General features: G+C 44.8%; 2 protein-coding genes and 1 long non-coding RNA gene across 3 annotated transcripts in view; 2 read left to right on the forward strand and 1 right to left on the reverse strand.

Moving 5' to 3' along the window:
* The window catches only part of mctp1a (multiple C2 domains, transmembrane 1a), a 455,748-nt gene that overhangs the window by 398,429 nt on the left and 31,763 nt on the right, over window positions 1-25,556 (forward strand). The window lies entirely within an intron of this gene.
* On the reverse strand, window positions 8,313-16,682 carry nr2f1a (nuclear receptor subfamily 2, group F, member 1a). The gene is made up of 3 exons (XM_084024675.1): window positions 15,233-16,682; window positions 13,302-13,829; window positions 8,313-9,546 (listed from the first exon to the last, which is right to left on the reverse strand). Exons 1-3 carry the CDS (start codon window positions 15,663-15,665, stop codon window positions 9,272-9,274), a joined length of 1,236 nt encoding a protein of 411 aa, XP_083880801.1. The 5' UTR covers window positions 15,666-16,682; the 3' UTR covers window positions 8,313-9,271.
* LOC311022980 lies at window positions 23,487-24,445 on the forward strand. The gene is made up of 2 exons (XR_014598169.1): window positions 23,487-23,819; window positions 24,022-24,445. It is a non-coding gene; the product is annotated as an uncharacterized lncRNA (long non-coding RNA).

Below are 25,556 nucleotides of genomic sequence, written 5' to 3' on the forward strand. Positions count from 1 at the left end.
TATTTGAAGTATGACGAGCTTTGTGGTCCACTCCTTTTCATTCCCTTGCCTCAAATATACGCCCGCTTTCAAATAAGCCTCTTTGGCAAAACCCATGCCGCCCCCCCCAACACACACACACCCCCTGCCACCTTGACATGAATGGACGACTGACCTTTAGGGCCGTGTCCACTCTGTGGTCCAGTTTTATCCAAATAAGCCTTCTTCCCCCCCACCCATGCCTCATACGGTGCCAGCGATTCTTTACTGATATCATCAGCGGATGCAAATGAATTTGGACGGGGGGGTGGGGGGGTGGGGGGGTGTAGTCATGGACAAAATACCACACTGGCTGCAGAATGCTGCATGTGGAGAGATGGGAATATTGAATACCCCGCCACCAGAAGCATCCCTGAAATGAAAAAAAAAACACACACATTCCTATTCCAGAAATATTGGCTGTGAAATACCACCAAGAAAAAAAAAAAAAACCGCCATTCAAATGAGATGCGTTTATTTCTGCATGGCCTTTGAAGAGAAGAGAGGGGTCGTGTCACTCAAAAGAAGGAAAGGGCCACTCCGTTATAACCCCCCCTTCCCTTTCCCTCTTCTCTCGCTCCGACCGACCCCCACTCACTTTCCCCCCCACTCGCACGCGCACACGCACGCCCATTTTTCTACTATAGCACGCTGGCTTTGGGGGCGACACAGGCTAGATTAGAGCTTTGCTCCTTTAACAAGGGAGAGGAGGCACTTCTATAATCACAGCGGCGGTATGTGGGGCCACAAAGAGTTTGCAACCACAGGGCGACTGGTGTTCTGTGGAGCCGTCCAAGCCCGAGCTATGCTCCATCCAACGCGTTACGAACCGGCGGTTACAGTGTGTGTGGAGAGGTTATTAACCCGCCCGAGCAATGGGCAGAGAACACGGAATACTTCTCCAAGCAGCGTCAGCCTGCATGACGTCAGACAATCCCGTGACCGGGACGCATGTTCGCGTCATTATTTAGTATGTAGAGACAGCAATGCATCCCTCGTTGACGATTTAGAGTGCGTGTGTGTGTGTGTGTGTGTGTGTGTGTGTGTGTGTGTGTGTGTGTGTGTGTGTGTGTGTGTGTGTGTGTGTGTGTGCACGGTGGCTGGTAGCACCCCCCCAGTGTAACATGGACAGAGAACATGTGATGGATGGTGCTGAGTAAGATGGAAAAAAGACATGTATTTATCAACATGCCACATGTCCTCTGCGTTCAGAGAGAGAGAGAGAGAGCAGCGAGCATGAAGACTAAAGGGAGTCAATGGGAAACCTTACCACTGTAAGCAGCGGGTTCCCTGTGGCAAAAGATGAAAAATCCCCTTCAATGCATCGCTTCAGTCAATCATAATAGACCTACAGCAGCCGCTCTGAGCAACCCAGGTAAACACAGATAGCAACAAACGAGCTGCAACGTTGACAGTAAAAACCCCACGCAGACAACACACACGACCCCAACAGCGACTAGAGACAGACAGGCTAGGATGGATGGATGAACAGACAGGCAGACGGACAGACAGACAGGACCGTCTCCAGTCCATTGTTGACCACTGTGTAGCAGCCTGTGCGCAGATAAATATTTGTCCCGCCGTATGTAAAACTAATCCCACTTGGTTATGATTCGATTTTTTTTTTCTGCTATTTTCAGATAACGATGTTATGACTTTCTGTACTAAGAAATAAACACATCTATTTAGACGCACATGCTTTATCATGTTATAGTAAACCTTACATAGCAACACAATAAAAACGGAATGAGTCTATTAACCAAATCCTTTGGTAAATGACATTCACGTGCGTTTAGGAGTGGATGCAGGATATACCTGCTGCTAAAAAAGCTTGTCAATGCATTGTGAGTGGATAATATAGCAGAGGAGTGGATTATATCTTTACCAGCGTTATTCTGCCTGAGTGACTGAGGAACACAGATTGGTCAGGCTTGAATGCGGCCCTGTGTCTTTTGTCTTTATAACATATGAATCCATCACACCATGAAGTGTGGACATTAACTCATTTTAAAGCTTAAAAGTAAACTTCAGAGCAGTTTAAAAAAAAAATATTCATGCACCAGAGCTCACTTGTGGTCAAAACTTTTTCTCTTTCTTTTTTTAAAATTCTTTTATTATTATTTTTTGTTGCATATAACGCAGCGAAAAATGGGTCACCAATAAATCCTGTCACAGCATTGATGTAATTGCAGCAAAATGCTGCTGAGTAAAAGAAATGGAGGAGCTCGGTGACTGCGGTTGCACAGTCACACACACCATCTGGAGTGTATTAGAAAGAGAAGCCGTAAATATTAGTGAAAAGCCAGGCGTTATCAGGTATGTAAGCCCGGGCCTTGCTGTTGGCCTCCCATATGTTGACATAATCACACTGTTGGGATGTCTATTAAAAAAAAAAAAGTATCTGAATTTAATAAATGAACACAGTAATTCAATCCCGTTTGTTTGTGCAGATCTCCCAGTGCCTCCCAGTGTTGGTCTGTTTACATTTTTTGGAGAGGCTTTGGATTATTATGGGATGGAAATGCTGCAGGGATGTGGGATGTTCTGTGCTTTGGACCGCGTGCAACAGGTTAACCGTCTCCTTGCGTTTCATTAACTTACCGGCTAATTATTACACTCACCGGGATCGGTTATTATTGACTCCCTTTGTCTTTTTCTCATGGTATCACTGCGCCGCGGAGCGACGTGCACACATCCTCTCAAACTTGACAGAATGAATTAGGAGTTCCTCTTGAGCTGCAGACGCTCTGTTACATCCGATTCACACTTTGTGTCCCCCCCCCCCCCCTCCTTAAAAACAAAGCACTTCCTTTCCCACCACACGCATCTCTTGTTTTAGGAGGTAGTGTGATTTATTCCGCACAACATTTATGTATTGTTATATCTGCAAACACGAACGCGCAACAAAACCAAAAAGTAAACATTCGTGTCCATAAAGGCCACCGTGCACGCGCACAGTACAAACCTGCACTTTGGAGTTTTAATGCCACGTGCTGATTCATTCCTCTAGTGATGACAAGGACACACATGCATACACGCACGTGCGCGTGCACACACGGACACGCACAAACATACTGTTGCATGGACGCATGTCCGTCCTCTTTCACTTTTTACGTATGTATCCCTCCCCTTTCTCCCTCACTCCCCCTGGCTTTATCCGTTCTAGTCCGAGGAGCACACTAGAACACTGTGCAAAACACACGCACGCACACACACACGCGCACGTGCACGCAAATAGTGAGTGAGAGAGAGAGAGAAAGAAAGAGAGAGAGAGCGTCAAAATGATCCTTACTTTTTTTTCCTGCCGTGAATCTTCATCCATCCATCGTTGACAGAGCTTGACTTGATCCGGCCACTTCTTCCTCCAGTGCTAAAAAGTCTGTAGCAGTGCGCTTTAATTGATCTATTTCTAGGCTGTGTCCCGAACCAGAAGCTTTAGAGAGGGAAGAGGAGTGCAGATTGAGACATATTGAGCCCGCTTTAAAAGGATCATTTCATCATGTGGGAGGTTGGGACACACAAAGTTTGGACCCGTGACTGGCATTCCGGAGAGACATGCATATTTTAAAACAACAAAGCAAGACAGAGACCGGGGGCCCCGGGGTGGGAGGGGAGAAAAAAAAAAACTTGGAAAGAAGTTACTATCAGATGAACAGCTGTCATTGTTGGGCAAGACTTGAATGCACATTAAGATATAGTCATCTGAAAAAACGAGCTTGTCCACATATTGTCACTGGGAGTCCCCGAATCACTCACTCACATCTTTAAGGCTTGGATTTATTCCTTCAAACATCCTTTTTTTATTTTTCTAAAGGAATATAATTGCAAATCATTCCGATAAGAATGTGAAAACACAGCTTGAACTTTTCAAGGTTCAGAGATTTTGATTTATTTTTTTATTTTTTTTTGCTCTGACAGCGTTATTAAGTGTGTGTTTATGTTGATGTCTCGAATAAGCTTTAATGGAAAACTATTGGACAAACGCTCCGGATGATCAACACGTATCTCAAATTGTGACAATAAATACAAGCAAACGGCCAAAGCTAAGTGGAAAATATTGACTATGCGTTTGAACTGGAAACTAAAATTATTATCATTTACCCTCTCATAATGAAGCGTGCAGACTGTATTTTTTTTTTTGTTGTTGTCCTGAAATATCTAAATAATAGCCGTTAAGGTTGTAATTTAAAACGTCTCCCACGTCTATTTTGTCAAGTCACACACAATTGTATATCTCTCCCAAGTAAAGCGAGTGTGCTTAGAGCTGTCACTTCTGCACAGCTTTTACAACATCACCCCCCACCCCCCCACCCCCTTTTTTTTTTTTTTTTTTTTTTTTTTGCTTTACTGGAAGGTTTTCTCTGTTGTGCACGAGGTCCATTCGTGGAGAGAAAAAAAGAAGGGTGGAGAAGGCATAAATAAAAACGTGTTGGCTGTGACGAGAGATCTGTCCGCTGGAAATGAAGGGCCAGGGGGAGAAGACAAAGGGGGGAAAATGCATGCAGTGGTGTAGAGCTGGATATCTCTGTTAGTTGTCAGCGTTTAGTCCATGGCTGTGGAATGCTAATGAGTGAGGTCTCTCTCTCCCTTTCTCTCCTTCTCTTTCTCAATCCCCCCCCTCCTCCTGTCCGCCCCCCCCCCCCCCCCCCCCCCCTCTCGCTCTCTCGGGGAGAGAGAAAAAAGCGGATCGATAGCTGACCCGATGGTTTTGGCCAATGCTTTATTTATCTGGCCAGGCAATGATATTATCAGCCTTGAACGTTATATACAGCAAACGTCTTCCTAAATCAACACAAAGGCATCCGCTTACACAGCGATCCGGGCTTTTTCTCACAACCACCTCTCTCGCTCTCTCTCTCTCTCTCTCTCTCTCGGCCAGTGGCGCGCGCACACACGCGTACATACGCCTGATACGCGCTTTTACGCACGGACATGCAACAGAACGCGCCCGCACACATAATACAAGACCTCACACACACATAAAAATACCACCATTGCCTACACACATCTTAGACAATCACTCGCGTGCACGTACGCACGCACGCACGCGCGCGGGCGCGAGGAGGCGTCCCCGGTAGGCGTCCCCTTATGTTACATTCACAACTAGGGCTATTTTATACCCCGTAGGGCTGGATTTGATCCATGGCTTAAAGGTTGCCTATGAGGTCCGCGTACAGGTCTCAGAACAGCACAGTGTAATCATAAGATACGCCTCTCCCCGTCGACTGTACAGCCGAGACAACAGGAAAAACGCTCTGTTTGCTGAGATATGGCAGCAGACACCTCACGGGAATTCATTTAATTTTTGGACATTTGTCCCGGCCGTGCCGTTCCCGGCGAGTCCCTGTGAGTGAGGTGCGTGGAAGACACGGCGAAGCACTTGTTGTCCTGTGTTGTCATCATTTTTACGCACGAGACAATATGAGAAATAAGCCTTGTCATACTTCAGAGGGCCCCCCATTCATACGCGGAGCCGCTATTTGGAAAGTGTTATTGTCTCAAACAGCAGTATTTGTCAAATGTGAGCGGGAAAAACTAGGCTCCTATAAGTGAAATGAAGTGACGTGTGACGCCAATAGGACGTTTCCACTGCTGCATAAAAACCACTGGCTTGCATTGAGGGGTTCTGGAGAAATAGGTCCGCTGACAACTTAGGATAATAAATGTTTCGCTTTCAGACAGATATCTCAAACGTGAAATCGCACCCAGCTGCTTGTGTAAAGCAAACAAATAGCCCCCCGTGTTAGGAGTACTCCACTTGTGGTTTGATGAATGAAACCAGACAAAGGTAAATGGTTATTTAACTCATTTCGTAGTAACACTTTGGTAACCGGAGTTTCCGAAATTACAGAGACACAAATGGGGCCCATAGTGTGCCACATATCCATCTCCCTTACCCACCGCAGCTAGACCGATCTGACAGTGCTGCATTTACCTCCCTCTTAGTGCACGTTTTTTTCCCTTTTATTTAATCAAATATAAGTATTAATAATATTGTCATCGCGGCAGACGACGAGGACTTTGTTGATACACGTCTATGATAAATATAGCTTCAATATTTGAGGTGTTGCGCAAGATACTAATTTGAGCTTCTGTCAAAGAGCCGAAAATGGTCCACAGCCTAAATAGAAATCTCATTTTTCCTCGAGTCCTCGTGTGCTTTTTTTCTTTTTCTGCTTGTAGTGCCTTTGCAGCAATGTTAATTAGCAACACATGCCACCATTTCATCTATTTTTGAACTATTACTTTATATAGCCCGTAGTGTAACAATTGTATAACCGAATGCTCTCAGCGAGAGGATAAAAGATAGTTACTCTAGAGGGATTTAGAATACATTACGTGGAGACAACCAGCTGAAAGCTGCGTTTAATAACCCAACAAACAATTTGGTCCAGAGCAACATAAAACATAAACGAACTGGGCTGGTTGTGATGGCCACGGTGAAGTCATATCCATTGTCTTTGAAGAACAAACATTTGTTCTCACATGCAGCTTTTCCTCGACGTCCAGGAAACGATCCTCTGGACTCTTCCAGAAAACACACCACTTAAATACGAACACTAAATAATTCCAGCGCTTTGGTAATTTCTCTTTATAGTGGCTGCGTTTTTAGAGCTTGGTCATGTGTGCGTATTGTTTAAATCCACACCCCCCCAGTATAACACAGAATGGTAAAGGCCATTATTCTGCAACTTTCACCTGATCCAAAACCTCCCAGGGAATCATCCATAATAAGGAACCTGAAGAAATATCACATTTCTGCTTATTTTCAGGAGCTTATGGGCAACAACAAGGCGTCTGACAGCTGACCCGCTGCTCCAGACAGGTCGAGTGGGAGCTAATAGGTACAATATGCCCCGAACAGACATTAATCACGAGAATGAAAACTGCATCCGTGTGAGAGAGAGAGAGAGCATTTGAGGACAAACCTAAAGCACAACCTATAGGCGATCGTTGCGGCACGAGCGCCAACTAATTAATACCTTAATGTTGTATAGCCTTTGAACGAGACAGGCAATACAAACAAATAACCCTGCTGGCACGAGCACCCCTCCCCCAGTCCTATACGGCACATCATAAATATGGCGATATCAAATCCAGGCGTCGCTATACGTGCAGTTCGTCTCCCGTCCTCCTGTCCCTCATCGCTGCCAGTCAGCGGATGAAGACGTGAGCAATATGGCACACAAGCAACACGTCTGATGATGGAGAAAGGGTGGAGGAGGAGGAGGAGGGCTTAACAGGCAAATGTAATAATTGTCACACCGAAACCCCATTTTCTTCTTAACGCCTACCAATTGATCACATTTTTGCCACTCTGGGTGCGAGTGATGACGCCGTAGTGACAGCGAGGGGTGGATCCGGGGTCCATAACTGGAGCTTCCTGTGTCATCGGTGGAGAATATGGAGACAAAGCGCGCGCGCGCAGGGACGGACCGACGCGAGGACAGACAGAAACTCCAATGTAACCCATCTAACACATTGAGGGACTTATCGATGCACTCATTACATTCTGAATGAATCAGGCAAAACCAAGGCCACATCTCTTTCTGTCTCCCTCGCGCACGCACGCACGCGCGCACACACACGCACTTGCTTCTTTCCCCTCTCGTTTGTTTCTCCACAGTCTCCCTCCCTCCCTCCCTCCCCTCTCTATTCCCACACAATGCATCACACTCGGTGTTCCTATCGACTGGCTTACATGCTGTAAAATACATTTTCCAGATTGATCACGCATATCACAGCAGCTTTGCAGCGGGGCCTAACCCTTTTGCCAAACGACGCCCACATCAATATTGAGGCATGCGCTATCAAGGCAGGAGTTTTTAAGAACGAGGGAGAGAGAGAAAGGGGGGAGAGAGGGGGGAGGGATATTGTTTGGTTTGTGAAGAATCACCTTGATTAAGCCACATGAGGTAGTGCTGAGGTGGTGCGCAGGCTTTCCTTACTGTCTGGGAAAAATATTAAACATTAATACGCTGACAGGCTGGCAGCGAGCTCACCGGTTCCTCACGTATAGCCTCCCCTCCTTTGTGTTAGCATTGCCAGTTATCTCAGTTGGGTCTCTTAAAATACAAGCTACCATTGTGTCATTACCACACGCATCACCTTGTTTTCGGTCCTATAGGTGTATTAAGGGCAAACATTGGTGTGTTTCCGTGTGAGGCAATGCAGCACAGCGACTCGGAGGCTGCAGGAGCGCACAGACAACACACCACACTCCCCCCCATCAGATGATATAGGAAAAATAATGGTCGTGATATTTGCTCCCAGGAAAATGCTTGAGAATGAGACATTGTTGCCTATTTCTTTTTTTAATAGTACAGTCACCATCACACAACTTCATCAACCGACCCTCCTGCAAAAAGCTGCATCATGGAGTAAGCAAATTGAAGGCAACAACCAATAAAATTCAAGAAACAATGAAAATATTCAAGACGAAACAAACAAAATGTATTTGAAATGATATATTAAAAGTGCTTTTGATTTTTCATGTCTCTCCTCTTTGACTGATGATCGACTCCACGCGCACTCATGGCCCGGGGAAAGGCGCCCCAGACGTCCTCTCAGTAAAAATGTCCTGGAGGTCAGTTTGCTGCTGTTGCAGGTCCATCGTTTCAATTGGGAAAAAAAGTTCAACCATCAGTGGTGATATTGTCATAGCGATTAGACTGTTTCTTATTTGTCTAAATTTCTTTATTTTTCTGTTTTTAAATTCTCACTTCAATTTTAATTCTTGGAGAACATAGCTTCGACAACATATATCGCACTCATTATAAGAAGCAAAAGGTTATATCAAAAAATTATTAGTATAGAATCACAGAAACCCTGGTTTAGAACCAGAAAAAATACAAAACAGAGAGGTACATAGACACAGGACATTTCTTATAATTGCTTGGAAACATTATTTTTCCCGCTAAGTCTTGATTCTTTTTTTCTTACTGCGCATATGATGTTTTTCATTTTATTTGTATTTTTTTTTTTACAAAAAAGGAAAATAAAGACTAGTATTTTACAAAATGAAGAGTATTGTTCTTGACGATGAGGGCGGATTTACACAGGTGTAAAGTCCAGTTCCAATATTTTTCTGTACATAATGTATTCCATCTCAGTCCCAGAAGACAGAAAAAAAGTAATGTCTTCCAAGTTTCTCAGAAAAGGTCCTATATATAGTCTTCTTGGAGGAGGATGGGTGAGGGGGTGCTGAATTTTGGTCCTTTTTTCCTCTCTTTTTCCCACTCTCATTTTAGGATCATTGGATGGACATGTAAGGCCAGTTGAAGCTGCTCCCGGATAATAGCATATCCCTGATGAGGGTTTCAATAGGAGTTTTACCTACCAAGCGGACGAAGAACAGCTGCTCGATTACCGACGATGAGACGGTGCGCAGAGAGGGCAGCCGCAGCAGGAGCTTCCCAAAGCGGCTGGGCTGGTTCGGGTACTGGCTCCTCACGTACTCCTCCAGGGCGCACTGGGATTTCTCCTGTAGGCTCTCGATGTGAGCAGCGTCCGACAGGCCGCAAGCGTCTGTGAAACACACACCGAAACACACTGTGGTCAGCCTCGTCACGTCTCCAAAACCCCCAAGGTACAACACTTTATTGAAACGTCACTGAATGTCATATTATTATATATTTATTTCTGTTAAACGTCGAGGAAAAGCTGAAACAATAGCTGTTGGCTGAAAATACATTATTAAGATATTATATTATTAAAACACACGAGACACTCAGGTCACCTTTCAGACACACGTTCCTTTTTTATTTAGATATAATTTAAAATACGGGCTACATATATTTCCCTTTATCATGTCTGCGCAAATTTGGACACAAAAGCACCTGGTGGATTTTAGCCTGATGTGAGCTGCAGCTCTAACAAGTGCACACCTCCATGCCCAGTTTATGCCCCGACGAATCAACATCAGCCTTTTTTACGTATTATTGACAACGTGGAATGAACAAACAACGCTGGCCAAACATGCTGCATCACCCTGAGCGAGTGGGACTGTCATGCAGAATAAACAGGAGGTGTGGGGAGGAGGGGGGCTTCCTGCTGGAGTGAAGGGGACGCACAAGTCAGCGGAGGGTCTCTCTGCCTGCTCGTCCCAACGATCGACACGAATATAGAGTTAAATGTCAGGGAAAGCAGTGTTGCTATAGCGTGTGGAGGGGTGAGCTGGTGCAAGGGGGCCCTACAGGCCGAGGCTCCTGGTGTCTGGACCCCGGGGATTCAAGAATCAGGAAACATAAACGCGACTGATGAATCTGAAATGACACCGGATGTAATGTGACCTAATTACTCCGCAGTAAGCTGTTAAGTCATTTCTCCACAGACTCCTCTTGGCCTGCTTTTTGTCTATAGGACGCTGGAAGCGAGCGCGTTTATTAGAGGAGGTGAAGTCAATAGTGTGTGTGTGTGTGTGTGTGTGTGTGTGTGTGTGTGTGTGTGTGTGTGTGTGTGTGTGTGTGTGTTTGCTGCACACTGGTGGTTCGTGCAGCTCCGTGCAGCCACACTATATAGACAGAAATATGAAAAATAAAAGAGGCGTCCTGACGCTTGTTGGTGTCGTGCGTCGTTTAGAAGGAGCGCAGCCACGAGCCGTGCGTGTTTTCTAAACGGCTGTAAACGCGAGCAGCAGCGTGACCGCCGGCGTACACGGTCCCACATGGAGCCCTCAAAGAGGACCGTGTTCGGGGCTGTGCTGCGCAGAGAAACGCAGCTTTGAGTTTCTCTCAAGCACTCACACATTAAAGACCGGACCGAGGCTTTTAAGCCTATTCCTCGGTGCTATAACTCACTATGGCCAGACACAATAACCTTGTGAACCCGGAGGGGCAACGCGGAGATCTCGGGGTGATTTACTGTGACCTTAGTCCGGCCGGTCAAAGCCCCCCATGTATGCAAATCCACCCCACTTTGGATTAACGCTGAGTGTCCCCCTTTTTAAAAAAAAATACAGCGATCAATACGGTTGAAATGAATTACATTTGGACATTTCTGCTAAAATAGGCAATAATAAATGTTGTAATGCTGTGATTTAGGGATTTTGAAGCATCGCAGAGGGAAAAAACAGGCTGCATTTGAATGTAGGCGTCAAGGGAATGCTGGTCACCCCATAGTGCTCCAGCAGGCCTGCCTGCGACCCTGCACCCCTCAATATACCGGGACATGGGTGCTTCCAGACTCGCAGGCGGCTGTTTCTGTGTCAGCTTGGCTTCACACACTGCACCGTGGACGGGGGACTTAATGGAAGACAATGAACCCGAGCTGAACTGTGGTGAAATAGTGTAGCCTGGTCACCATTATTTATGCATCAAATACTGACAAGTCTGGTGTTATTAAAGGCAAAACAATCCACTCGGGTGTTGGCAAGGTGCCACATGACTTGTGATAGCCAACAGCAGTTGTAGCACACGAAGCTAAAGTAAATGATCTTTTAGGAAACACGGAGGACGCTAATGTGTGTATGAAGTTTCTCTGGATAATCTGGCTGAATTACCGAATCACCGTGCAATAGGAAAATATGGCCAAATATGTCAGTGCACACGGGAGGGCGAATCTAACAGGATGTCACAGTGCTTCAGCTCGGTCACTGAGGCAGAGGACGTGTTTGACTTTAACAAATGTATTTATGTACAGTAAATGTCCTTTAAATATTGCGTGTCATATTTAACTAGTTGCCAAACCGTAAAAGTGGAAAGTAGTTATTATGGCTTCGTTAAGTAAACATATAGGAAAATAGAAAGTTCTCTAAGTGAGGGGTAACTTATATGGTAATGTCGTAATTGCCAAAATAATTAATAATAATAAAATTAAATTGAATGTTTAAGGTGGTCTAAGAGGCTGGATGATCACTCAAGATAATTTAGATCCTGATTATTGACATCTTATTATTAATTTATACACACACCACAACATTTGAATATGGTGTTGGATAACGTATAATATTATATAATATTATGTAATATAACAGTATATAATATAATATAATATCAGTAAATGTAGTGTATATAAACTGTACACCCTTAAGTAAAAATTAAACAATAATTAGTGAAATGTGCTCGAGGGCAAGTGCAACCAGTCAATATAAAATGGAGTTATGACGCTTTCTAGGGATATGGAAAGTGTCTTTTTTTAAATTTAACTCCTAATGTGAAAAACTACAGTCAAACTCATTATTTTATCTTAAACGTGTCCAATTATAGGATATTTACAACTGTGTCCCAGAATTTTGGAATGGGCCAAATCTGAGACAATGAGGTCAAAACTTTGTGGTAAGTTTTGAAATAGTTTGGGGCCTGTGGGTGAGTTTTCACTTTCCCCCTCTTCGTCCCAATCACCGCCCGCCTCCCCTGACTTAACAGGCCTAATGGCACCAAGCGTGCACACGCAACTCCAGAATAGCATCTAAATTACGCACCGCGCGTAAATGGGGACCTTTAGGACCTTGTCCCAGTCAGCCATCAATTAAGCTATCAACGATGTAGGTTACTTTTGGAAACTGCTGCTCAGGACTTTTTCAGTGCGCGTGCAACAAGAGGAAAACTATGCTTAGAGAATTAATAGGTCAGCGAAGATGAATCTACAAACAATCTATACAGCAGTGCTGCTCCGAGTCCTACAGAAGCGATTCACTGACATATGAGTCAACTTCCATCAGCTTTCCTGATCTCAGCCTGCTAAGGATTATTTCCTGCACCCCCCCTCCCCTAAAGACATGTGTTTGCGCACGCAAAACAAGGGTAAACTCCTGCACCAACACTCATAAATGCACGAGCTGTCATATATCATCCAGTGATAGTGCTATTTCATCTTTTACGCACGATTATTTTTGACACCTGTTCCCAAAATGTATGGACGCTCGTCCTCAGCCCAGACTCGCTCAAAAACGTTTAAAGTCAACATTAAAAAAAAGAAGAAAAAAATACATATATGTGTGTGATTTCTAATTAAATCCGATTTCGAGGCGCGCTGACGTGTGTTTCACGAAAAAAAACTTGATGCGCTCACTCAATCTGGATTTGTTTACACGTCTTATGCTGCGGCTACAACTGACATGGGAATGCATGTAAGTGGATATGTAGCAAGCTGTTGACAAAATAGCTATTCCATCGGCAACACAAACATCTCGTAAAGTCAGATTTGTGACCAGACTATGCCTGACAGCCATATTGGCGATGGCACGGCGTTTCGCCCCCGCGAGCCTCGCTCCCGGTAACATTCCTGCAACTAGGCCTCGTTTGATTAAATACGTGTTCTTGTGTGACATGTCGGACACCCACCTGATGTGAAAAGCACGATGGCCTTCAGGCAGCTGTACTCTGCCGAGTCTACGTGCAGGGTCTTAAGCTTCTCCACTTGCTCCTGGAAGATCCGGATGTGATCCATGAAAGCCACGACGCGGTCCGCGGACATCGGGGAGGCGTGGAGGCCCGCCGCGGCGAGCAGAGGGGCCACATGCAGAGGCATGGAGCACTGGGCCGCGTTAAGCACAAACAACTCGCTCCACGTCAGCCTGAGAAGGGACACCTGGTCGGTGATCTGCAGGTCGGGGAAGAAGGGGATGTTTCTCGCCCACTCCACGGCGCTGAAGAGCAAGCGAGCCGCCAGCTCGCAGATGTTCTCGATGCCCATGATATTGTTGGGCTGCATGCACTGGCTCCCGTAGCGGGACGTCGGATAAGGCTCGGCCCGCAGCAGTAACGAGATGTATCCGGACAGATAGCAGTGGCCATTCAGAGGGTCCCCGTTCGTCAGCGCGTACTGGCCTGGGTTGGGCTGAGTTGGCGGCATTCGTCCTCGCTGAACCGCTAACAAAAAGAAAGAGAAAAAGAGGAAATGTGCATCCAGGACTGATAAACATTGTTCATGAGTAGTAAAAGCTGCAGCTTAGTGTGTTTCTCCTCGCTGGGAACGGCATGCACACACATCTAAATCCAGCGCGTCTTTTTCCAAACATATTGACGAGTGTGTGCCGTTTGTACGAGAACATTATTACATGGACATCTCCTAGAAACAGATGTGATGTGTCCCTCAACCTTCACACTGTTTGCGTTTGTATTTACACGCTGCGTGGTCAGTACGCTTTAAAAAAAGGCAAATACAATCACTTTTAAACAGCAAACACACATTTCCTTCAACACAAAGGTTCATTTCACAGATTCACTATTGTGGCTATTTCAGGGCGTAATTGCACGTTGCATGCAGCAGCCTACCATACCATGATATTTACGTATGCTTTTGTTGATATTAACAATTATTGATCGTGGCCAAAGAAATTACAAATGTGATTGATAATTAGTGTTCGACGCAATCACGTTTACACATTTTACCCACAGCAACCGGTCAGCTGGGAATAAAAGGATTTCAGATATTGTTTGATGTTTAAAAAATAATAAAATATTAATGCTACTCAGGGTGCATCAGGCATGGGCTGTAGTTTGTAGTGCAAATAGCGGATTTTCAACAAGGGATGTTTGCATGAATTGGAATAAAACGCTTGACACGGAGAGGAAAGTTACACGGCCTGTAATGCAGCAGGCAAAACAATGAGCCATGAACAAGTTGAGCGGCATTATTCAGTGTGTCTGAGCTGTCTAGTCAGCATAAGGAGCCCGAGAGAGCGAGAGGGAGCGAGAGAGAGACGGGGGTTGGTGGTGTGTTCATTTTACATCCACACACACACATTACAAACCCGTCTATACAATTAGAAATTAGTAAACTGCACGTAGTTACAGACTATTAGCTTTACCCACTACACACACACATACACACACACATACACACACACACACATGCATACAAACAGGCGAACACACACACACACACACACATACACACAACCCCTCTTCTGCTCTGAATCCTACGCGTAAAAAGAGCATGTTTGACGGAATGCCTTTGCTTGATAATACTGATATTTAGCCTTCATGAGAAAAATAAAATAAACGGATCAGCCAGACGAGCCGCTTTGTTCGGGCGACCTGCATACACGAGCGTAACTGCTGTGGCTGCACTGGCTGGCCTCTTTTTTTTTTTTAATACCTCTCCCACATAAGGCAGGAAGACTAACCATTCATGCAAACATCCCTGGAAAAAACATGGATGTACACTGCAGTATGCCCAGCCATATGCCTGTGACCTTAATGCAACATGGCAGCCCTGTTCGTCTGCTACTAGGATGCGTAATCATGAGTGGCTTTAAAAATATATTCACCTTCCCGCCGCATTCCCACTTTTAAACATTTCTTCAGCCGGCAGTATTGGCACTGGTTTCGGTGGTGCTGGTCAATGGGACAGTTCCTATTGGCACGACATGAGTATGTTAAGTTCCTCCGTACACTCCGCTTGAAGAAACTTTTGCATCCCTCGCAGGTGAACTGGCCGTAGTGTTTGCCGCTCGATTTGTCTCCGCAAACCACACATTCGATATGCTGCTGACTCTGTCCGGAATTCTGACTCCCCTTTTCCCCGGCGGTCCCCGGTGTGGAAGGGGGTCCCGGCTGGCTGGGGGTCTGCGGAGTGTGCGGCGCCGCCGACGCCGCCTGCTGCTGCTCCCTCGCCGGCTGCGCTGCTGGGTTGGGGCCGCTCGGAGGTCCTCCGGCCACGTCTTCCTGCGGATCTCTCCAGACGCTAACTACCATTGCCATATCTCGGCCCCGGAAAGTGCTATAAAGCGAAATGATCGCCGGTGTTTGGGAAGCGAAGAAGCGAGAAAAAAAGGAGATCTCAAACGACGGGGCAGTGCAAAGTCAAATCGGAGCACGCAATCTCCTGTTGGGGGTAAAGAAGGAGAGTAGAACGCGATCAATACATTCAAAAAATACGATTGAAGAGGCACCCGATCAGGATATGCAAGTATCGGGAGGCCAGTTCCAAGGTATATTGCAGCCAGCCATTCAGGAATCCCTAATCTTGTAGGAAAACCAGAGTCCAGTCGTAACAAATTGCAGTTTGATATAAAATAGCCACAAAGAGAAGCGGATTCACATGGACGCAGGAACGAGTAGAAAAAAAACCTTTTTTTGCTGGAAAGACTCGCGATCCAAAGTGCTGCGGAGATAAATTCCTTTCTCTTTTCTTCCCCGTGCTCCTTTACGCTCCCGTCTTCGTCGCACAGGAGGGGAGGAAAAACTGAAGAGCTGGATTTTTACATCTATATTCTTAAATAAGCCTCATCATCTCGCCCAGGAGCGAAAGAAAAACCGCGTCGCCGAACGAAGTGCCCATGTATAGTTTCACCTCTCTCCAGCAGGAGGAATGGAGATACGAAGAGAAAAGATAAAAAAGAAGACCAACAGCAACAACTAATAGAATATGCAAGAAGAAGGAGAGACCCAAAAAATGAATGCGCTTAAACGGGAGGACCAGCAGAGCAATGTTTCCGAAACGGGGGATCTGCGCGAATGTCTGTATATAGTGAACTTTGACACTACTATTGAAACTGACACGTTTCTATGGAGATCGCTGCGCCTTATATGGTGCTCATGTCAAGGAGCCAAGAGAGGGGCTGCTGGAGACTGATAATCAAAGGCGACTGACTGGCCAGAGCCCTGCATAGAGGAGGAGGAGAGGAGGAGAGGGGGGAGATAGGGAGAGAGAGAAAATGGGAGGCTAAGGTTATAGCCAAGCCCTCTCTTTCTCTCCATTGGTTAGAGTCCCCCTCCGTTCATTCACTGCAAAAAATGTCCGTCTCGATAAGTCATTGGCTTTCGCGTTTCCAATCTTGAAATGTGATTTTTTTTCTCCTTCTTTCTGAAAACAGTTGGGTTGGAAAAAAAGCAAGTGCGTCTAATAGATATCCGCTCGTTTCCAATCGTAGTCCGAGTCGTTTGTAGAATATTCAGGATCCAGGATCGCGGAATAAAAGCCGCGGAAGATTCCTTTAGAAATGAACGATCGATGTAATAACGTCCACAGAGACGGGTCGATCGGCATTAGAAACAAGTGGAAGCATCTCACCCCGGTGGAGAGGTTCAGTCTGCCGGTTCGGTAAATCCAAGGTTTCCAGACTCAACACTGAGCCGACTGATGCCCGGGGAGGGATATTTTTTGCAGTGTTGTAATCTACGGCTGGAGGGGCTGGGGGGCTCTGACAGCCACAATTTACATTGAGCTCGCCCCGCGCTGCTATTTACTTTGAAACCTGATTAGTATGGGCCGTCTATTGTCACCAAAAAGAGGAAGAAACCCTGAATAGAATAGCAGAAAAAGCGGGGTAAAGGCAAAGGGGGACAAAGCTTTTACGCACGACAAAATAATCAAATAAAAAAAAAAAAAAAACTGTGCGCTGCGGCGAAAGGGGGACTGTGGTTGAGAATCTGCCCCAAAGTTTCAAAATGGTTTGTCTTGGACTCGTATCTTTATTATGAAATGAACGGATGACATTATTGTTTGGAAGCGGATTCATGTGTTCGCGCGTTGTTTTCTCGTTGGCGTGCGCATTGCGGTACATCCCCGTCTATAATCGGCGTAGTCTCGCTGATTAAAACTTACTATTTAGTTAAAAACCAAGATATCCAGTGAGGGAACATGTGAATGGGGAGAATGATGCATAAATGACACAGTGTGTGTTATACGAACGCGATGCCGTGCCAGCGAGCGACAATCTCTGAAATTAGACGGAGCAATAAGCAATATTCAATAATTACCGAGGTTCTATGGCCTCCACAATCACTGATCTGGTGTCATATTATGTCTTAATAATGACAGTAATTCAAAATCATGTGAAGTTGCTGGGAATTTGCATGGGGATTCCGGCTCTTTTTTTTTTTTTGTACCAGGGTTTGTGCAGGCTTACTGCCTCTCCGACTCAGAAATGTCTGGATCGCGCTGCCATCTAGCGTACATTGTACAATTACAACCTCACATTAATGAATGCACAAGTCATCAAACATGAATTTTTAAAAACTTAAAAGTTGATTTTGAAAATAAAAACGGCCTTCGATTTTGCACACCGTTCCCTCTCGTCTTTTCCCACTTTATGAAAGGAACATTTTTAATGTTTTGAAGGCTTTATAACGGAGAGGGGAGGAAAAAACTTACAAAGATCGACAACAAATATAGATTTTATTATTAAAACAACATTCCTAAAAGTGCACGCGTAATTTAATTGCGTGTGATTTCGACATAAAGTCAAAGTGATGTGCGTAAATCTCCAAAAACATGGAAATGCACCACGTTGGAAAACGACTAACCGTTCATAATACATCACATTATTATTTAAAACCAGTCAACTAAGTTGCTGCGTCCATTTCTGTACCCACACAGAGATATTAGCAGATATAGCGGTGCGTAAATATGCATGTGCCCCCTTTTGTAAGCGCATAGGAGGGATGGGTTGTTTTTTAAGTATTCAACAAGAGAGCTCTCTCTCCCGTCCCTGTCTCGGACACTCCAGCGAAACTCCACCGGCCATATCTCCAGCTCCAATGAAAAGGTGAAACCAATAAGATTAAATCGGACAAAGATTTTTTTTTTTTTACCCCCTTTCTGTAAGTGTATCATTAAGATTTAACTCCACAGATTGGGACCGGGGCTCCGCGGGAGAAGAGGAGATGAGAGTGAGGGGGGACAGCGAATGGGATTCAGGGTAGGGGCTCTAATAGAAAGCTGGGAGACGGGCGAGAGGGAAAAGGGAGAAAGTGGACAGCAGGACATTAAAAGAAGACGCTCCAGCGACGGCGGTTAGCAGCAGAGGAGCAGCCCTTTTTTCTACCTGGATAAAAGCAGCCACCGATAAGGCAAGTACACTATTTATTCCCCCATTTCTCCCACGTTACACACGCCGGACTCTGGGAGAGAGTCCCCCGCGCCACCGCGCCACATGACCGCTAACTTCCAAGCATGTAGCCGAGCCGGGGCAATCAGAGTTCCAACTTTTTAACTAGTGGACGGTCACATCTTTCCTCCACATTATCACCGATTACGAGACTCGTCTCCCCCCTCTCCTCCTCCCCTCCTCCCCCCCGTTTTCCAGCTGTCCTCGCTGATTTGTACATCAGATAGTAGTTATTCCGGGCTGGCTGTGGTGCCTCTGAACGCGGCAGCGTTTTGTTTGCGCGTCCCGCGCGCCTCACCTGCAAGGCTATTTGTTGTTAGAACACATAATGAAAAGATCGATAGCAGGGGCTGTTTGTCTCGGCGATAGTGTCACCGGATTAAAAGGCTCATCAAGGAGACTATCCGTTCCCCATCTTTTTTTTTCTTCCAGCCACAATTCTGGATGCAAATATTATAGATTGGCACAATAAAAAAATAATCTCATGCACCGGTAAGAACAAGTGTGTGTGTGTGTGTGTGTGTGTGAGAGGAAATGTAAGATGGAATCATCAAAGCGTCATTATTAATGGAGAGGGATTGAAAAGTGATATAAAATAAATGATGCAGCAATGTAGGCCAGATTCACTTATTCCAGGACAAACTGCACGTCAGTCAGCTTTGTAAAATAACCTTGCATAATAACATTTAACGTAATCCTCTCATGGGTGCATAAAGTTCATGCTAATTAATCATTTCACGTGAGCCAAGTAACATTTTCTCTCTCTCTCTTCCCCCGTTTCTCTAAGTATTCTTACATTTTCTTATTTGGACAGCAAAATGTGCATAATCTGTTCAATTATTGAAAACATGTAAAGAATGACATAATCACGTTATTATTAAACACGTCTTCCAGGTAATGGCTGCGTTTGCGTATTAGTAGCCGCCTAATCTAAATGCTTTGCAACAGATAATTAGTGATCATAGAATATTTAAATTCCATATGACTTTTTTTCCTACCTATTTTTAATCCAAATTGAATAATTATAATCCATAGATTATTTAGAGCTGTTTCAATTCAACCAGTTTGGGGTCTTTTTATTCCTACAGCTGACCTCCTTGGTTAAACATTAATGAATAGAAAGCACAGAGCAGTTTTTGCCAAATCTGTGATGATCAATAACTCATGCTCTTTTCATACAGATACAGTAGGACCTTGTAAAGCTTCAGTGCAGATGAAACCAACAAGCAGCACAATCAGTTGGGAAAACAGTGAGGTCACGAGTGCACCCCCCCCCTTCAATAAAACAACACTATAAGGACGCGTTTAAAACGATGCAAACTAATGTGGGGATTCAGGGGACGGTCGAGGGCTCTGTTTATTATTGATTGTGTGCGCGCATCTCAGGGTTACACGCGCATACACACACATTCCGGGGTGGGTGGTGGTGGGGGTTCTTTCTGGACTGAGAGGGGCCACGTCCAGCTGATGCGGATCCCCCGCGACTCCGACGTCTGCCTGCTAAATTAAAACGATTAAAAGCACCAAAGCGAGCAAAGTGATGGACACCTCGGGCATCGTGACACATCTCCACGTTGGGTCCTGGCTGTTGGTTCGAGTAATAGACGCTGATTAATAGTCATATCGAGCATAAAATACAGCTCCAAAAAACCCCCTCCAAAACGCAAAATACACTTGTTGTTCTGTTTAAAAGGAGAAGTTTGTCATAAAGTTATTCCCATAGAGTGACTATTGAGTAAACACTTGGCATTACACGTTGGAGAGTGGTCATTTAGGATATTGTATATTGTTTTATGCATTCCCCGAGCATATGCGCGCTAACATAAGAGCAATGTGTTGCACATGTGGCATTGAAGCAAAACTAGATCTTACAGAATAGATGTCACATCATGCACAATAAATGAAGACAATACATCTAGTCTCTTGTCTTTCAACGTTTCCAGAGAGTTTTCTTCTATATGGAAACAGTAACAATGCAGTGGCATACTGTCTTTCTTCTTCTTTTAATTTATTTTTATTTTTAATTATGCTAAAATCGTCAATTCTACTTGTTTGAAACAACAGTGAGTTTGACGTGTTTTTGTAGAAGTGACAACCTATTTGCTGCAGTTAGTGTAACTTTTCTCAAACACCTCTACATGTAAAATGGCACTTGTGGGGACAAAGGAGACACAAAAGCAGATTTTTAACGTGAACACAAAACAAATACTGTCATATTTATTTGCAAATCCTAATTTCAGGGGAAAAAAACTCCTTCTCATGTTTGAATTGGAGGTCTTGTTGCTTTGAGTGTTGAAAAGGGAGGAGGGTGGTGTGTGTGTGTGTGTGTGTGTGTGTGTGTGTAGGGGGGGTAAAGGGGGGCTTTTTGTCCAAATCTGATCCCCAAATTATTCTGGGGGCTCAGATTGGTGTGAAAGGGACGAGAAGGTCACTTGAAATCGCCTTTTATCCGCTGGCTTTTTTTTTCTCTATGGATCAGCAACTTTCAATAGACATAATCTAATCGCTCTTAATGGAAAGGCCATTCGTGAGAAATAGTGGAAATATCGTGGAGCCCATGCAGCCATTTAAGAACGACGCATTTAACAGGCAACAGGAGATGAGAAATAGCCAAACAGGGAAAGTTTACACATCACTTTCAAACTGTTTTATTACTATCTTAAATAATATGTTATGGGTTTTAAAGTTATATTTTGCCCTAAAAATAGTTTAACTGTAAAATGTCATTACCTCACAGTGTGTTTGTATGTATATTATTGTCTTTTTCCTCATTATTTTTAATAATATGGCCTCCCGTCTCCAGAGATTTGAGATCCTTTAGTTTTAGACGTCATGAATGAAAATCTCTTTCCAGGCTTTTTTTCCCCTTCTTCTTCGCATCCCACACTATAATTGAGGACAATAACTGCAATGACTTTCCCAATTAGGCTTGAGGTTGGAGTTAAGTTAGAGGGACTGTCAGTTTAAGCTATGGGCAATGGCTTTATTGCTCACTAACCATCATTTCTTTCGAGCCCATGCGCTAATTACTCTGGATGGTCCCAGAGACGGAGATTATAAATCCATTAGCACCCAAACCCTCGTGGTTCCACAGTGCAAACACTGTAATTTTGTAGTACACCCAAAAAAAACTTAAAGTGCCAGAAGCTAAATGAAGGGAAACAGATTCTCAGCAGCAGCGTGTGGAGGCTACGTCTTAGGGGTCCACTGTGAAGGGAAGCCCAGCGTATATCAATCAGAAACACACAGAGCACGACCGAGAATGAACTGACAGGGAGGAAAATGCCTTATCACCGTTTATATTACCGTGTCAACCTCACGCAGGATTGTAAACAGAAATGCTTTTAATATTGTGTTTGCTTTGGTCGAATTATTTATTCTTATTCTCCAAAGTGCGTGCGAAACATCCAGGGAGCGACGCAGCCTAAAGGGATAAAGTCAATTAAAACAAGAAGACAGAATACCTGTTTGACTGCGTTTAAAGAAGGCAATACTAAAAAAAAAAAAAAAAAAAACGGGACCCAGACGGGGGGTGCGTGAAGGCATCTCACCCTTAAAGTAATTTATTTCTGGGAAACCGGAGGGCAAAGGTGGAATTCTTGAGAAATTCAACAAGGATAAGGGAGCTTTAGGAATTCTGCACGCAGATTACCTTTCATCCCATCCTCACATTATCCGACAACACACAGTAGAAATATAGCTCAGCGACAAAAGAGCGAGATTACCCTCCGACACAGAGGAGTGCAAAACAATTTTTTAAGAAGTATTGCGATTATTAGGGGAGCGGACACGGGGAGAGAGGAGGAGGAGGGGGAGTCAACAGGAGAGGAGTGATTCCCTGTGTGCTTTCAAAGGGGAGACAAAAAAAAAAAAAAAAAAAAAAGTCCCCGTTCATAAAGTGTCCTGTCACTGTGGTGTAGTGGATGGTTTTATCCATCTGTAAAGAGTTTACGCATAAATATTCATGGCGAGTAAATTCACATCAAACATAATATGAAAACAAACGAGTTCTCTGTCTGGCAGGCTGTTGTTGATGCCTTGCGATGGTTGCTGACTCCGGGTCAGAGGATTCGGTCCCTCAACTCGTCCGGTTGTTTTCACTTTTTGCTTTGTAACTACAGTAAATGAGTGGCATCACATCAGCACTGCTTTATCTCCCCCCCCTCCCCATCCCCATCAGTTCCTCCCCTCCCAAAACCAACACACAGCGGGGACTTAATTAGAAATGTAGTGTAGCTGAACCATCAGCATGCTGGAGCTGAGAATGTCTGAGCACACTGCTGCAGTACACCAGACAAAAACAGGGAAATAATTTCCCCATAAACTCTCAGAGGCAGTGAGAGGGGGAACACACATATTTATTTATTTATTTACATTTGGCATCCAAATATTTAGTGCCATGAAGTGTGCTCTATATAAGGGCACGGAGATGCAATCACACTATTCCAATCCACCTAAAAAAATATGATTTATTATAATGTTAAAATAGCACAGATTAGCCTGAAACAGCATTTGTGTGTCAATTTATCACACATTTCTAATTGAGAACACTATTATATATATTATATATAAAAACACACACACATGGGAAAAACCCTAAGTGTATTTTCATTTGAAGTGTGTGTGTGTGTGTGTGTGTGTGTGTGTGTGTGTGTGTGTGTGTGTGGGCACATGTGTGTGTGTAAAAAAAAAAAAAAAAGACAGTGAAGTGATGGTGTGAAGGCGGCCCGTGTTTAGTGTCCAGACCCGGCAGATTGTGACCTTATCAATGTGAAACTCTTAAGATAAATTATTCATAGCACCTGTTTGATGTCTCCGGCCAAAGAATGACAAAGGTGTAAGATTTTTTAAAATCCAAGATCAAAAGCCGTGAATATCCGCCGCTGTGCTACCTGTCTCTTCTCAGAGCAGTGGAAAGAGGGAGATGGGCTGCATTTTAAACTACACACACATAAAAAAAAATGAACCATTTGTCTCCTAACAGGAGCCGCGGAAGAGAGAGCGACCAGAGAAGGAAGGTAAGGTAAGTGTGTGTTAGCCTTCATCTGCAGATGTATTAATAAAACACAACTAACCCATTTTCAGTGTGCGACGTGGCTCACGTGACTCACAGGTGTTCAGGGACTATGTGGGCCACCCACCCCGTCACTGCTTTATCCCCACTCTAATGTGAGTCTGCTGGAGCTGACCTTGCCCTCCTACCTGACTTTGTTGTCTCCTCGCAGGCGGAGGCGTTTTGGAAACACAGCGGGAGCAGCGAAGGGCCGACACGGGACGAGATGTAATCCAGTGTGTTGATTACAGGACGGTAATAGCAGCTACTCAGACATGACAAACCTGATCATGTATGTGGTGACTATCAGGCTGTATTTTTTATAATAATAGATTTTAAGAGGCTGAACTTTATTGCTCAGTTCAGAATGTGTGTGTTTTTTTTTGTTCACTCAGTACATTACTGGAGGGTGTGTTTATCAAATAGGCTTTTCTACTCACAAATGAATCCAAGTGTTCTGGAACTCAAATTCTTTCTCAGTGATTTGTTTTGGAAAAAGGCCCCAGTATGCTTTTTGGGAAAAAACTGGCAGCTGATCTCCTCATAGCTAGAGGTCACCATAACACGCAGAATTAATAAAACAAATAAGACCGGGATGGATATTAATGATGATAGATACGGAATCATGTGTAAACCTGCTTAAGTGAGAGACTCTCACAGATGTTTGTGTGTTTACGTGTGTGTGATAGCCGAGTGGGTTCCCCCCCCCCTCCTCAGATGTTCCCTTTGACCTTTGACCCCACAGCCTGGGGTCAAGCCCTGACAAATGAGATGGTCGAGTTCTGGCCCGAACTGCAAACATTCCACAACAATCTTCTGTCCTCCTCCTCCTCCTCCTCCTCCCCCCTCTCCCCGTATCCGTCATTCCTCACCCCTCCACTCCTCTCAGTGTGTTTCCTCCACTACTTCCAGAGAGAGAGAGAGAGAGAGAGAGAGGCAGAGAAAGTTCTCATTACACGCAAACATGTTTTATTGAATCTTAAAGCGCACACACACCCTTCAAATTAAGAACCACAGAGTCGGGTTAATTTAATATCCCCAACATCTGCCTTGTTTACAGAAGGAGAGAAAAAAAACGAAGAGGAGAGAATGATCACAGGAGGTGACGTGTTAAAAAGATTTGGATATTACAACCCGGCACTTTGAAAGCACACTGTGTGTGTTTGGAGAGCTTGTCAGTGATGTCAAGGATGAGAAATGTTGCAGTGTGTTTTTTTCTTTTTCCAACACACGTTGCTGGCTCCAGCATTTCCGGCAACATTTCTCACTCTGCCTCCCTCTCACAATCCGCTCTGCTGCAATATCCCCACATTTTTCCATCCTTTCACTTCTCCCCCCTCCCTCCCTCCCTCCCTGCTCTCTGACCACTCTTGCTCCCTGTACCCTTCCTCTCTGATGCACCACTCTGCCCTCCCCTCCCCTCTCCTCCCAGCACATTCACCTCCCCTCTTTTTTCCCCCCCCACCCACTATTTTCTCTGATTTTCTAACATGCCGTTCCACAGAATGCTACCACCTGTGTCTTTAGGGGGGGGAATGGGGAGGGGTGTTCCTCTTTGGGAAGCTGGTTAAGGTAAGTGGCACCCTCTATTACAATGACACAGCAAATAATGGTTCTGCGTGTTTTGTTTCTGCATTAACTCCCCCCCCCCTCCCCCCCCCCCCCCATGCAATGACCCCGGCTTCCTGAGCATCGGAGCTCTAGCTA

This window comes from Eutrigla gurnardus (genome assembly GCF_963514095.1).
Source record: "Eutrigla gurnardus genome assembly, chromosome: 13".
NCBI classification, from domain to species: domain Eukaryota; kingdom Metazoa; phylum Chordata; class Actinopteri; order Perciformes; family Triglidae; genus Eutrigla; species Eutrigla gurnardus.